The 14,248-nt window shown below is 41.2% G+C and overlaps 1 protein-coding gene across 1 annotated transcript in view; it reads left to right on the top strand.

Moving 5' to 3' along the window:
• Positions 1-9,915: 9,915 nt before the first annotated feature.
• Positions 9,916-14,248, top strand: part of LOC132404484 (NAD 5'-nucleotidase-like) — a 63,499-nt gene continuing 59,166 nt past the window's right edge. The window contains exon 1 of the mRNA XM_059988640.1: positions 9,916-10,178. Within this exon, the coding sequence (XP_059844623.1) occupies positions 9,916-10,178 (263 nt within the window). The remainder of the gene's footprint in view (positions 10,179-14,248) is intronic.

Here is a 14,248-nt window from a genome sequence, read left to right on the forward strand (position 1 = left end):
TATAGGATGTGACTCCGGTTTACTTCAGTAAAACAATCATTCCCTTTACCTTAGAAACAAGCTTTGATCGAAGCTTCAGTTGCACATTAACAGTACCACGCCATTAAGCCAAACAGGAAATAAAAATATGCGATATCACACCTGTTCGATATAGCGTAATTTTGTGAAACGTGGTTACATGAAAACCTCAAATGCTTATTCCCGAAAAGAAATATAGAGAAATTCTTAAAGAGAAACAGTGCGAAAAAATATTATTGTTACTACAGTTGATACCGTAACGAGCTCATTACGCTCGTTAAAAATATTCTCTCGGAGATCTTAATCCATTGGTAGGAATCCGGTAAACACCTGTTAAAAGTATCTGTACAAAAAGCTCAGAGGCAGTCATTTCTGCCCAGATATCTCAGGGAAAGGTTTGCTTCAATTGATAGCCATTATAATCTTGCTCATTCTGCAGCGTGAACAACGAGAATACCAGAACGCATAACAATAATCTGAGAATGAATAAACAATATCCCAGTGAAAATAGCTTTTCTCTCTTTTCCAGTTCTAACAAAGTGTCTTCGACCTGAAACACCGTTTCTCTTTCAACAATTGCTACCTGACCTACTTGAGTGTTTCCGGCATCTTCTGTTTTTAGAACTATATCTCAATGGCAGCTAGACACCAAGAGCAATAAAATGATAAATGAAGATCAAATAAAAGGCATGCATGAATAGCTTGTATTTCTAAGTACATATTGCTAACATATTCTCACTAGTATTGCAACTAGATTAACATTATGACACGTGGTAGGTGAAGCTGGAGAAGAAGGGCCTTAGAGAGAGGGAGTAAGTGAGTTCTGGCTCGTCTGTTGTGACTTTTTTTTCCTCAGAAAGCCGAAATAGACTATTTTGTTCATTGTATCCATATCCGTTCTTGTAAACGCATAGTCAATTAATCTCATTACTTCACCAGAGCTATGCACAATGAGTTTCACTGATATTCTTGGATTTCTGCAATATTGCTCAATGTTCATACCTTTTTGCATGTGACATCATTGTACGCTGAGAGCGCTGACACTTATGACCTTGCTGGAAGCCAGTGTACAGGAAAGAAAGGAACAACGGACACATTTGGGACAAAAAAACCCAGAAAATGCTGGAAAGGTTTAGCAGTTCAGGCAGCATCTGTGGTTAAAAAAAGGACCAATGTTTCGTCAGAACTGGGAAAGAGATGTAATCTAGTTTTTAAGAGGAGAGAGGAGGGCTAGGGAAGGGTGAATAATTTCAGATTATTCATTGTATAGAACATCTCAATTGTTTAAAGTACAAATCAGTTTTGTCAATATTGCTTGCTCAGTTATTTGAAGTCAGTGTCCACTGGTATTATAAGATAGCAGTCAGCATCAGAAGGTGCAAAGGGATGAGAAACTATAGATGAATTGCAATGCAATTTGATCAATGGATCGAATAGGAAGAATAATAAAATAAATAAGAAAGAAAAAGCAAACAGAACTTTCTAAACCGAGGTCAAGGATCTCCTGTGACCAGTGATTTAACATAAACAGTCCATGAAGCTTTAGAAATCACCACAGGAAGATTTCATCCATTTCTATCACCAACAGACTGAGAAGTTTATTCCCCTGACTATTTCCCACCTCTGGTCTCTCAAGCTCCCCCATCACCTCTTGGGTCATTGGAACCTCCATCTTCTTCCCACTCTATCTACCTTGAACACTCTAACCTCTGATGCCACCAACTGTCTTCCCCACTCTGACATCAGCTCTAATCCCTGCTCTGTCTTCACCATTCCCTCTAATTAACCTTCCTTTTTCTGAGGTAGAATGTTCAGTCCTCACAAGGACCTTCCTTTGTCCCCCTTCACCCACACCTCAGTGAGTTCCGTGCCAGCCATGATGCCAAGTTCTTCCATCACCTCTGTCTCCAAGCTGACTTCTTTGGCCAGAGTTCCTCTCCCCACACCAATGACCTCTTCTGCTGTCTCCAACCCTGCTCCTCTTCTTGACCCCTCTCTGGTTCTCTGCCTACTCTGGATCCTTTCATATCTAATTGCCAATGAGACATCAACCATTTTGGCTTCAGCACACCTTTCTGTTCTTAAAACCTTACCTCCTCCTTTAATGGTGATGTTTTAGTTGGTGCAGAGAGAGTGGAAGAATGTGAACACATTGTCCTCCACTCTCTATGCACCAATTTCAACCAAACCATCAAACCCACAAACATAGGGTGTGCTTTTGTAGTGTGACTGATTGACCTCTACCTTGCTGAGGATAGGTGACAACTCTCATTCACCTCCTCTTACTTACCATTTGAAAAGGACCCACTCAGGACCATCAGAATATCTGACACCATCACAAACCTTACCAGCTCTGAAGATCTCCCATCCACAGTCACCGACCTCTTAGTTCCCTTACTCCACACTGTTTGCTTCTATCTCCTACCCAAGATCCACAAATTTAACTGTCTGGGTAGGCCCATTGTCTCTCCCTGACCCAGCTCCACTCAAGTTGTGTTCGTGTACCTTGACTCTACTTTATTCCCCTTGTTTCAGTCCCTTCTTATCTACAGTATATCCACGACACTTCACATGCTCTTGATCTCCTCAACAACTTTCAATTCCCTAGTCCTGATCACTTGATTTTCACTATGGCCATTCAGTCTCCATACACTTCTATGTCCCACCGAAAAGGCCTTAAATCTATTTTGACAAAAGACCTGACCAGTTCCCTTTCACCACCACCGTCCTCTGGCTGGAAGAAATGGTCTCACCCTCAAATATTTCTCCTTTGGCTCCTTCCACTTTTTCCAAACTCATGGAGTAGCCATGGACATCTGCATGGCTCCAATTCTGCCTGCCTTTTTATTGGCTGTGTGAAAGTCCATGTTCCAAGCCTTCCTTGGTATTGCTCCACAACTCTTTCTGCACTACATTGATGACTGCATTGGAGCTGCCTCATGCACCTTGCCGAGCTTGTCAATTTCATCAACTTTGCCTCCAACTTGCACCCTGCCCTTGAATTCACACAGTCCATTTCTGACACCACTCTCCCCTTTTTTTAATCTCTGTCTCGATCACTGTATACAAACTGCTTCTATAAACCCACCGATTCGCACCGCTATCTTGACCATACCTTTTTCCATCATGTCCCCTGTAAAAATAACATTCCTTTTTCTCAGTTCCTTTGTCTCTGTCACCCAGGATGAGGCTTTCCTTTCCAGAACATCAGGATCTCACCTGCATTTCCTAAACACCAGCGCTCACCCATCTTCCCGCCGCTTTGAAAGGGATAGAGTTCCTCTTATTCTCATCTACCAACCCATGAGGATCCCCATGATTCTCCACAAACTGTATCATCTTCAATGGGATTCTATCACCAAACACATTTGACCTCCTCTGCACTCTCCACCTACAGGAATCACACCCTCCATGATTCCCTTGTCCCTTCCCAGTAATCTCCCTCCTGGCACTTATCCCTGCAAGTGGCAGAAATGCTACACCAACCTATTCACCTCAATTCAGGGCTCCAACAGACCTTACAGGTGAGGCAATACTTCACATGTGAATCTGTTGGGGTTGACTCCTCTATCTTGGGGAGACCCAACGTAGAATGGAGACCATTTTGTTGAGCACCTCAGTTCCACCCGCAAAAAGCAGAACTCCTATCCCATTGTCATTCCGACATAATCATAAAAAATTACAGCACAGAAACAGTCTCTTCAGCCCATCAAGTCCTTGCTGAACTATTTAAATTCCCTATTCCCATTGATCTGCATTCAGACCATAGGTCTCCATACCCTACCATCCATTTACCTATCCAAACTTCTCCGAAATGTTGAAATAGGGTTTGCATAAACCACTTGTGCGAGCGAGCAGTTTTTTCCACACTCTCACAACCCTCTCAGTGAAGAAATATCCTCCCATGTTCATCTTAAACTTTTCACCTGTCACCTTTAACCTATGACCTCTCAATCTCACCCAATCTCAGTAGAAAATGCCTGCTTGCATCTACCCTTGTTTTTATCCCTCATAATTTTATACACCTTCTACATTCCAAGCTATTCAATCTTTCCTTGTAACTCAGGTCCTCTAGTCCTGGCAACATTCTTGTAAATTTCCTCTGTGCTTTTTCAACCTTATTTGCATCTTTCCTGTAGGTAGGTGACCAAAACTAAACCCAGTACTCTAAATTAGGTTTCACCAACTCCTTATACAACTTCTATATAATATTCCATCTCCTATAAACAGTTCAATTTAAGACAGCCAATGTACCAAAAACTTTCTTTATAACCATTCTTACCTGTGCTGGCACTTTCAATGAATTATTCCCAGACCCTTTTGTTGTACAACACTCCACAGTGCCCTATATTTACAGTGTAAGACTTATCCTGATTGGTCTTGCCAAAGTGCAACACCTGCCACTTGTTTGCATTAAATCCACCTGCCATTTTTCAGCCCAGTTTTCCAACTTGCCCAGATCCTGCTACAAGCTCTGATTATCTTCCTCACTGTCCACTACACTCCCAATCTTGTTTTTTTGCCACAAATTTGCTGATCCAGTTAATCACATTATCATTTTGATCATTGATATACAAGACAAACAATAATGGATCCAGCACCGATCCCTGAGGCACTAGAGAGGCATGCAACTACTGCAACTCTTCAGTTTCTTAGCAAAGGCAATGTCTAATCCAATTTACTACCTGATCTTCAATGCCAAGTGACTGAACTTTCTTGACTAACCTTCCAAATGGGACCTTATTAAATACATTGCTAAAGTCCATCATCAACTTTCCTGGTAAAGTCCTTAAAATACCATATAAGATTGGTTAGATGTGACTTAACATGTAATACCTATGCCGACTATCCGTAATCAATCCCTATCTGTCCAAATACTTATATGCAGTCCCTTAAAATACCATCCAAATGTTTCCACTACTAATGTCAAGCTCGCTGGCAGTTTTAGAGCCTTTCTTAAACAGCAGAACATCATTAGTTATCTTCCAATCCTCTGGCACATCACCTGTCACTAATTATAATTTAAATATCGCTGCATTTTCTGCACTTGGCTCCCACAGGGCCCAATGACAATCTGTGGCCTCCTCTTCTGCTAACCTGAGGCCACTCTCAGGTTAGAGGAACAACACCTCGTATTCCGTCTAGGTAGCCTCTAACTTGATGGCATGAACATCGATTTCTCTAACTTTTGGTAATTTTTTTACCCTTCCCCCTTCTTCATTTCTGCCACTCTAGCATTTTACCTTTTCCTCCCCACCTGCCCATCACCTCCACCTGGTGCCCCTCCTCCATCCCTCTCTATCTCGTAATCCACTCTCCTTTCTTACTTCATTCTCCTCCTCCTCCCCTACCACCTGGCCTCACCCATCACCTTCTAGCTTGTCTTCATCCCCCTTCCCCACCTTCTTATTCTGGAATCTTCCCCTTCCTTTCCAGTCCCAATATAGTCTCAGTCTGAAACGTCAACTGTTTTATTCATTTCCCTAGATGCTGCCTAACCTGCTGAGTTCCTCCAGCATTTTGCATGTGTTGCTCTAGGGACTGCAAAGTTGATCACACTTATGTATCTTCAGAGATCACGAGCCAGAAATTTAAAAACCGAATCTCAATAGCATTTGAATCCCTTTTAAAGCAAATATTGGGACTCATGCAAGGGATTAAGGTTGATGTAGATAGAACAAAGAACAATGCAGGTCAGGAATAGACTGCTCTGTCCTCGATGTTGTACTGAACTAATTAAGCCACTAACACCTGTTTCCCTCTGGCCGCACATATAGCTCCATTATTTGCATATTTATGTGTCTATCTTATAGTCTTTTTAATGCCTCAGTTGTTTCTGTCTCCACCACCACACCCCTGGCAGCACGTTTGCAGAACCCACCCACCACCTACTTTGGCCTGCACATCTCTTGTGAACCTTTTCCCTCCCACATTAAATACATATCCTCTGGTATTAGCCATTGCAACTCTGGGGAAAAATATCAGCTGTCTACTCTATCTGTGCCTCTCATAATTTGATAAACTTAGGTCTCCCCTTGCCTCTGCTGGTACAGAGGAAACAACCCTAGTTTGTTCTGTCTCTCTTTATACCACATATAATCCAGGTAGCATCCTGGCAAACCTCTTCTGCATCTTCTCCATGGCCTTCACATCATTCATTACTCCAGTTGTGGCCTAACCAGAGTTTTATAAAGCTGTAACATAACTTAATGACTCTTAAATTGGATGCCTCCGCTAATAAAGACAAGCATTCCATACATCTTCTTTACCACGCTATCGATGTGTGGTCATTTTCAGAGATATGAACTTAGATCCATGGATTTTTCAAAGGTTATTATTCTTCATGAGTATGGAATAAGACATGCAGAAGAGATGCTCAACAGCAAGTATGGCATAGGACATGGTTATAATTCAATTTAAGTACATTCCAATAGGCTTATTATTTTCAATTCACAGCAAGAATAACAGATAAAAGTTGAACTTCACAGTAAATCACTAATTATAAATTAACTGCATCTGCTGGCACTAAATTGACAGAACTGGTGCTGGAGGAGGGGAGTTTTGATTTTACTGCTTAAATTGATTTATTGCCAATTTTACAGTGATAACAGCTATCACACATAGGTATCAAGAGCTTGATCTCCCTTCCTGCATTTCAAAATAACTTGAGCCATTTACTTCATAGAGTCTCTGCCAACTCTTCGATTTTCAACTTTCTTGCTAACTTTCTTGCTAGCCCACCTACACTAGAGGTGAATTATAATAGCCAATTAACCAAGTAACATCTTAGGGATGTGGGAGAAAACCAGAGCATCCTGGGAAAATACACACAGCCATGAAGAATATGCGAACTTGAAACATGCAGTCTCTGAGGTTCATCTCAAACCCAGGTTCCTTAAAATTGTTATAGCCAGGAATGCCAGAGGGGATAAGCTCACACCATCTATTAAATTCTCTCAAAGGCATGTGTCTCGAGTAGCCTCTGACAACCAAGTCCAGCTCCTGGGCTTCTCATGTGTATTAGCTACTTAGCCCAGCGGAAACATTCCTGCTGATAGGTGAAGGGACAAAGAGTGTAACTGGTGCCTTAAAACCAGTAACTTTGGACAGATAAGGCTCATCAGCTGTGGTTGGCAACTTATCTCGTTGAAGGAAAACTCTGATCTCAAAACTCTGCTGCCTTGCCGCTATACTCAAGGCTTTAGAAATAAATCATGAGGAAAAATATGGAGCTGGAGTCCCTGTGCAGTCCGACGTTGAGTTCAACTCTGACTGGCAACTTCAGCTGCTGGTGCCAAACCATAATTGGTCTCTGCCATTCCTTTGCATTCATCAGCTGCATGGAGAGAGGGAGCCTGCTCTCCATATCAAACTGCCCTGACTTGCATATCACTTAGACAGCTGGGACAAAACATCCATGGTTGAGCCTGACCATCGGAGGGCCTCATATGAAGCCTGGGTTGCTAGAACACTTTGGCAGCAGTTCTGATTGCTGGACCACTATGTTACCTCAGTTGCACTACCCTCTTCAGATTGCATAAAGCGACAAATTAGCTGCAGTAACTTATGGTCATTTGAAAGCAGTGATGTCTCAATAAAACATTGCAAAAATATCTACACATTTTCATATACTTAGCTGTCAATGGTGTAATAAAGCAAAGGTCTGAAGAGAATTATTGTTTTGGACTGAAGAACTTTCAGATATATAAAAGGTCATTTGACCTGAAACATTAACATTGTCCTTCTGTTCACTGACCTATAGTGTATTTCCAGCACTTCCTGTTTTATTCCCCATCTATTTTTCCATCCTGTGCCTTTGATTCCATTCTGTGTCCATTCATTGAGAATCTTTATCACTATATTAATTTCAGCTAGGTAGAACAGACATCTGTTCTCTTATTTCTTTATTTCTATTATTTAGTTCTGCACTGTATGCAAACTATTATCTTCCTTCTTTAAATGTATGCTGTTTTTCTCTTCTTTATTTCATCATTTCCCTAAGATTTCTTCCATTTGCCAAAATGCCTTGCTGTTCTACTCCCATTGAAATATATTTTGTGAAATGCCTTGCAATACATTCTAATACCTCTTCCAAGACTTCCCATGCAAGATTTCTGCCATCTGCTGAAATGCGTTGCTGGTCTACTTCCATCAAAATATATTTTGTACAAAGTCTGGCAAAACATTCTCATGCTTCTTCTTAGGCTCGCCATGCACTTAGCTCTTCAGCTCTTCTGCACCATCATGTTCCACTCCCAATCACCTTGCGAATTTTAACTTAGGCATAGAATTCTTCTTCATTCTCTATTCTTCGAAGTTTCTCCTTTTAAGAATTGCTCTGTGGTTTGCTGAGTTTGCTAGAATTGTTGGGTCTATAAGAATTAAGAACATTAGGAGGCCTTCGATCTGCACACAATCAATTACAGCACAGATATGTAATAAAATGGCATTGACCAATAGAAAATTAATATGTTTGATTAATAATCAATCATAGTAAAATATACTATTACAGTGGAACTAATGCATTAATGCTCTGCTTTCGACTCCACTGCACATCACTTCTACTGTAAATTGTCTCTCCGTGTAATCTTCTCATATTCTCCTTATACGATTTAGTTTGGCTCTTGCATTTTTTTTCATTCCCTTCCCTATACAATGAATTATTTTTCTCCCTGCTCTAACAAGTCCTGGTGGCTAATTGAACAGGCCAAATCCTGGCAGTCAGCCTCAATTACCATCTCTGTACTGTAGAACAATAACATGCTGGAAGCACAGAAGAAGTAAACTTACACTGTGTGGTGCATTATTAGGTAGACTTATTTGGAACCTCATCACAGGATGTAATTCAGAAGTCCAGACTATGGTAATTGGTATCAGTAAATGTTGGTATGCTTACCCAGCTACACTGTCTGGGAATATAAATACAATATAGTAGATATTACAATGTAGAAGTGATTTAACTTTTTTCAAAACATGATTTTGACTATTTAGTGTTGTGATCCAAACATTTTTTGAATTGACTGAAATTTTTAGAGTTCATGATAACAAAAAACTGCTTTTCACAAACCCACACTGCACGATTCCAATTTCTATAACCTTATGCTTTTGCATCTTGAGTATTTTTAAGCTGAACCCACAGCCCTTCAGAACTTGTGGCCTGTACAGCTTTATAGAAAAATTTCAATCAAACTATTGATTTCACTTGACAGGAGAAGTGTTTCATAAAGAAGAGAACACCAGAAACATTATCGAGAATATAACATATGACAATAAACTACTTGTCAATATATCAAAACAGAGCTTGGGTTTTACAAAATAATGTAACAGAAAACTTGAATGAAAATCTTACACGAGTGGAACCTGAAAGATTTTATGTTACAGTTTGTGCTTCACTTGGATGGTAGAATAGTGGTTAGCACTGCTCTACAGTACCAGCAACTCAGGTACAATTCCCACCGCTGTTTGTAAGGAGTTTGTATGTTCTCCCCATGACTGTGTGAGTTTCCCCCGGTGCTCCAGTTACCTCCCAGAGTCCGATTGACCTACCATCGGTAGCTTAATTAGGCATTGTGAATTGTCCTGTGGTTAGGACAAGGTTAAATTGGGGTATTGCTGGGCTGGAAGCACCGAAAGGGCCTATTCAGAGCTATATCTCAATAAATGAATTAATAAAACCAATCCATAACCTCCTTCCATTTTTTCCCACTTCATAGATAGCTCGATAGAGTTTATGGCACACAACCTTGTGCTCATAGGTTGATTTTCACCACATTTTGATTTAGGGGCCCACATTGCCCCTTCCTTCTCTTTCTGACAGAATCTCATCCGAATTCAGCCGCAGCAGCTTTCCCCCCCGGGTCTCCGCAGCGAGCGGGCGCTCAGCGACCGTGAGTCACAATGGGCCTGCCGCCCGGGCGGGGCGGCGCGGCGCGGCGCGGCACGTGGCGGCAGCGCGAGCTCGACGTTACTATAACGACCGCACGGACGGTTACTGGCGACCCTGCTGCGGGCGTTGGAAAGATGGCGGCGGAGACGACGAGTGTGCTCGACCCCTCCTGTGAAGCATCTGCCCCAGTTGTTCCCATTTTGACCATCCTCCACTTTAACGATGTCTATGAAATCCAGCCGCGTGCGGAGGAACCCGTGGGGGGCGCGTCCAGGTTACGGTCATTCTTTTTACGCGTTTACTTGGCGTAAGGTGTTTGTTAATAAACCACGAGGAACTTGCTGTGTTAGTTTTTCGTGGCTGCGAGTGAATTGACAGACAGAGAGAGAAATAAGTTTGTTCTGTGCAGTTAAATACGAAATGAGTATGATTTCTAAGGAAGATGACAAGATTGCAAAAACCATTATCATACGTACATCAAAACATACGGCGAAACATGTTTGTGTTAATAAGCAGCTCACCCAAGAATGTGCGGGGTGGGGGGGGGGGGTGCAATCCGCAAGAATCTCTCCATATTCCGGCACCAACATAGGTTCGACAGCTTTCTGACCAAAGATTACATATATTTAAAAGTAACAAAACATCTGGGTGATGCATTCGGGGTGGAGATTTGCTTTGAGCATTGTGGTAAGGATAGAGTGGCATAGTTATTAACATTGAAACAGCTATCTAGATACCTGGACTGTTGATCCAGCGATGTGTTTAACCCACCATGACTCGTGAATATAAATAAATATTATGCAAATGAACTAACTTCGGAATTCAATACAATAAATTGTATCACCACGAAGATTACTTTAATTGAACTCATCAGGTTCATTACAAAGTTCGACTATGTTTTACCAGTCCCTTAGCAGTTGGAAATTATAATAGAGGGCAGTTGGCAATGAATAAACACAGTGGAATCCCGTTAATTGGGACAGATTATGGCCCAATTAAGTGGCTACCCAATTAACCAAAATTTCATGGAAATTATTAAAAAGGTAGATAAAAGACAATACAATTTAACTGAGTAATAAATTATGTACTTAAATGAAAAACAAAAAAGTAGAATTGTAACTACTACAGTACTATAAAATTGCGTTTGTGCCTAATAGTTATTGATGAAGGAATTAATCCAGTGTATATGTTCTTTAGATTGACTGTAAATGGAATAAAATCAGCACAGACACCTACCATAGATAATGGACTGCCTTTGGTATAATTCTTCTGATCATTACATCCTCCAAATCTTCATTTTCATTGTAACATTCAGTGTTGCTGAGATACCATCTAGGATGCACTGCGATGCTTAATCAGTGATGTAACCTGTGGTCATTGGCAGTTTTAGGTCTTTCAACATCAGACACGTTTGATCAGATGACCCAGCCAGGATTGATCAGGCCCTGGCTTGTGTCCCTGCAGCATTGGTTCACAGGTAACTCCTCTTGAACCATACCAGCTGGAGGCACACTTGTCAGCCTCCGTGATGATCCTGATTGTTCTGTTGTTTGCCAAGGAGAGATTAGGTTCTGTAGAATGAGCAGCCAACAAAACCCTCTACACCTCATCTCTATAGGGTTGCAATGCTGCCCGCCACCATTGTCTCTGGCACTGCTCTATAAGCTCCAGGTATTTGGATTCCTTGAACTCGATTGCCTCCTTAATTTAGTCTTCCCAAAGCACTGTCAGTTCTACCATGACCAAGATGATTGTCAATACCTTCAAATTCTTCATAGTCCCTAACTTGTTGAAGTAGTGAAATCGTTTTATTTTCATTCCTGGCATCTCCAAGCCTCAATGCTTGAAAATACAATGGGCAAAACAGTTTTGAATTGTCTTACTGCTTGTGTCTCACCAACTATCAGTGGAAAAAAATCACTGCTTTTTGAACACAAACACAGAAAACTGATGATATTTTAAAACTGCTTGCTCTATGTATGGTGTAGTGTCACCATGCAAGTGCACACGGCTGACTCTAGTTAGAAACCGTTCGGCAAGTCTCCTGCCCAATTAAGTGGCACGGTGCCCCAATTAAACAAAGGGAACCCCAGCTATTTTCTTGATTACTTTTTGTTCTTTAAGGGTTGACCCAAATAAGCATCCGTCCTGATTTACTGATGGCCTGATTAACCGGAATCCACTGTATAAAGGTACAGTGAACATTCAATCTTTACCCTTGACAGGTGAAGTAAATTGGAAATATACACTTGAAAAAGGAAATATTTCAGGCTAATTAATGAACACATGGGAAAATATAAAACTTAAGTGTAGTACAGGTCCTGTGGCCCACAATGTTGTGCTGACTCTTCAACCTCCTCTAAGATCCATCTAAGCCATTCCTCCCACAATCCCTTCATTTTTTTCTTACACCCATGTGCCTATCTGTGAGTCTCTTAAATGGTCCTAATGTATTTGCTTCTGCCATCACTCTGGCAGCTCATTTCATGCATCTTCAACTCCAAGAAAACCTCCTTTTGACATCACCCTGTATGTTATTCCAAATCCTTTAAAGTTATGTTCCCTCATGTTAACAATTTTCTTCCTGGGAAATGTCTCTGGCAGTCCACTTGATCTATGCCTCTTATTACAAACGTTTGTATATCCCTCTCATTCTCCTTTGTTGAAATGAGAAAAGCTCTAGCTGGTTCAACCCTTCCTCTTAAAACATGCTCTCTAATTCAGGCAGCATCCTGGTAAATCTCTGCACCTTCGCTAAAACTTCCACATACTTTCTAATAAGGTGACCAAACTGAACACAATGCTCCAAGTATTGTCTAACTAAAGTTTTATAGAACAGCAACATTGTCTTGTGGCTTTTGAACTCATTTCCACAAACTAATGAAGGCCAACTCCCATCCTATCAACTTGCATGTCAACTTTGAAGAATATGACCATGGACCCCAAGATTCCGTTGTTCCTCCACACTGTGTTTTGCCTTCTGACTTGGCCTTCCAAAGTAAATCAGTTCACACTTTTCTGGATTGAACTCCATCTACCACTTCTCAGATGAGCTCCTATCAGTGTTCCATTGTAGACTGCAACAACTTTATACACTATCCACAACACCACTAACCTTCGTGTTATCTGCATACTTATTAACTATTTCCTCCTCCGGGTTAATTATAGCTTTCTGAAAAAGCAGGGATCCCAGAACAGATCTCTGTAGAACAACATTGGTCACTAGCCACCAGGCATAATATGAGCAAGCCATTTATAAAGCCATGCAGCCAAGTTTCCCTCCATTCCATGCTTCCTGACTTTCTGAATGAACCTGTCCTGTGGAATCTTGTCAAATGCCTTAGTAAAATCTCCAACCACTGCTCTGCTTTTGATTTGTTCTGTCACTTCCTCAAAAAATTCAATCAGGCTCATGAGACATGACCTGCCCCTTACAAAGACATGTTGACTATCATAAATCTTGTCTCTAAGAATCCTCTCCAATAGTTTGCCTACCTCTAACATAAGGCTCATTGGTCTACAATTACTATGGTTATCCCTACTACCTTTCTTGTACAAAGGCATACCATTTACCACACCCCCAGTGAGGATACTAAAATCATTGTAAAAGGTGCAGCAATCTCTTCCCTGGCTTCCTGTAGTAACCTGGTTATATCCTGTCTGTCCGGGGATGGGGGAGGTGGGCTTATCTATCTTAATGTTTTTCAAAAGTTCTAGCACACTCTTTTCCTTAACATCCACATGTTTAAGTGTATCAGCCTGTTCTACACTGACCTCACAATCATCAAGTTCCCTCTCACTATTGAACATTGAAGTAAAGAGTTCATTAAGGACCTCCCCTACCTCCTCCAACTTAAGTCACATGCTTTCTCTTCTATCCCTGAACAGTCCTATCCTCACTCTAGTCATCCTTCTGTTCTTTATATATGTGTAGAACACCTTGGGTTTTCCGTAATCCTACTCAGCAAGGCATTTCCATATCCCCTTTTAGCTCTCCCAAGTCCGTTCTTAAGCTCCTTCTTGCTACTTCATAATTCTCTAGAGCCTTGATGAGCCTAAATCCCAAGTATGCTTCTTTCTTCCTCTTGACTACACGTTCCACATCTTTTGGCATCCATCTCTTCTCCCTACCACCCTTTCCCAGCCTCTGGGGGACAAACATATCCAGAATCCCATGAATGTGCACTCTCAACAGCCTCCACATTTCTGTTGTGCATTTCACTAAGTCTATCCATTCCCAATTTATGCTTCCAAATCCGTGCCTAAAAGCATTATAATTTGTCCTCCCTCAATTAATACTTTTCCATAATGTCTGCTCCTATTCTTTTCCAAGACCATGGTAAA

This window comes from Hypanus sabinus, chromosome 14 (assembly GCF_030144855.1).
Source record: "Hypanus sabinus isolate sHypSab1 chromosome 14, sHypSab1.hap1, whole genome shotgun sequence".
NCBI classification, from domain to species: domain Eukaryota; kingdom Metazoa; phylum Chordata; class Chondrichthyes; order Myliobatiformes; family Dasyatidae; genus Hypanus; species Hypanus sabinus.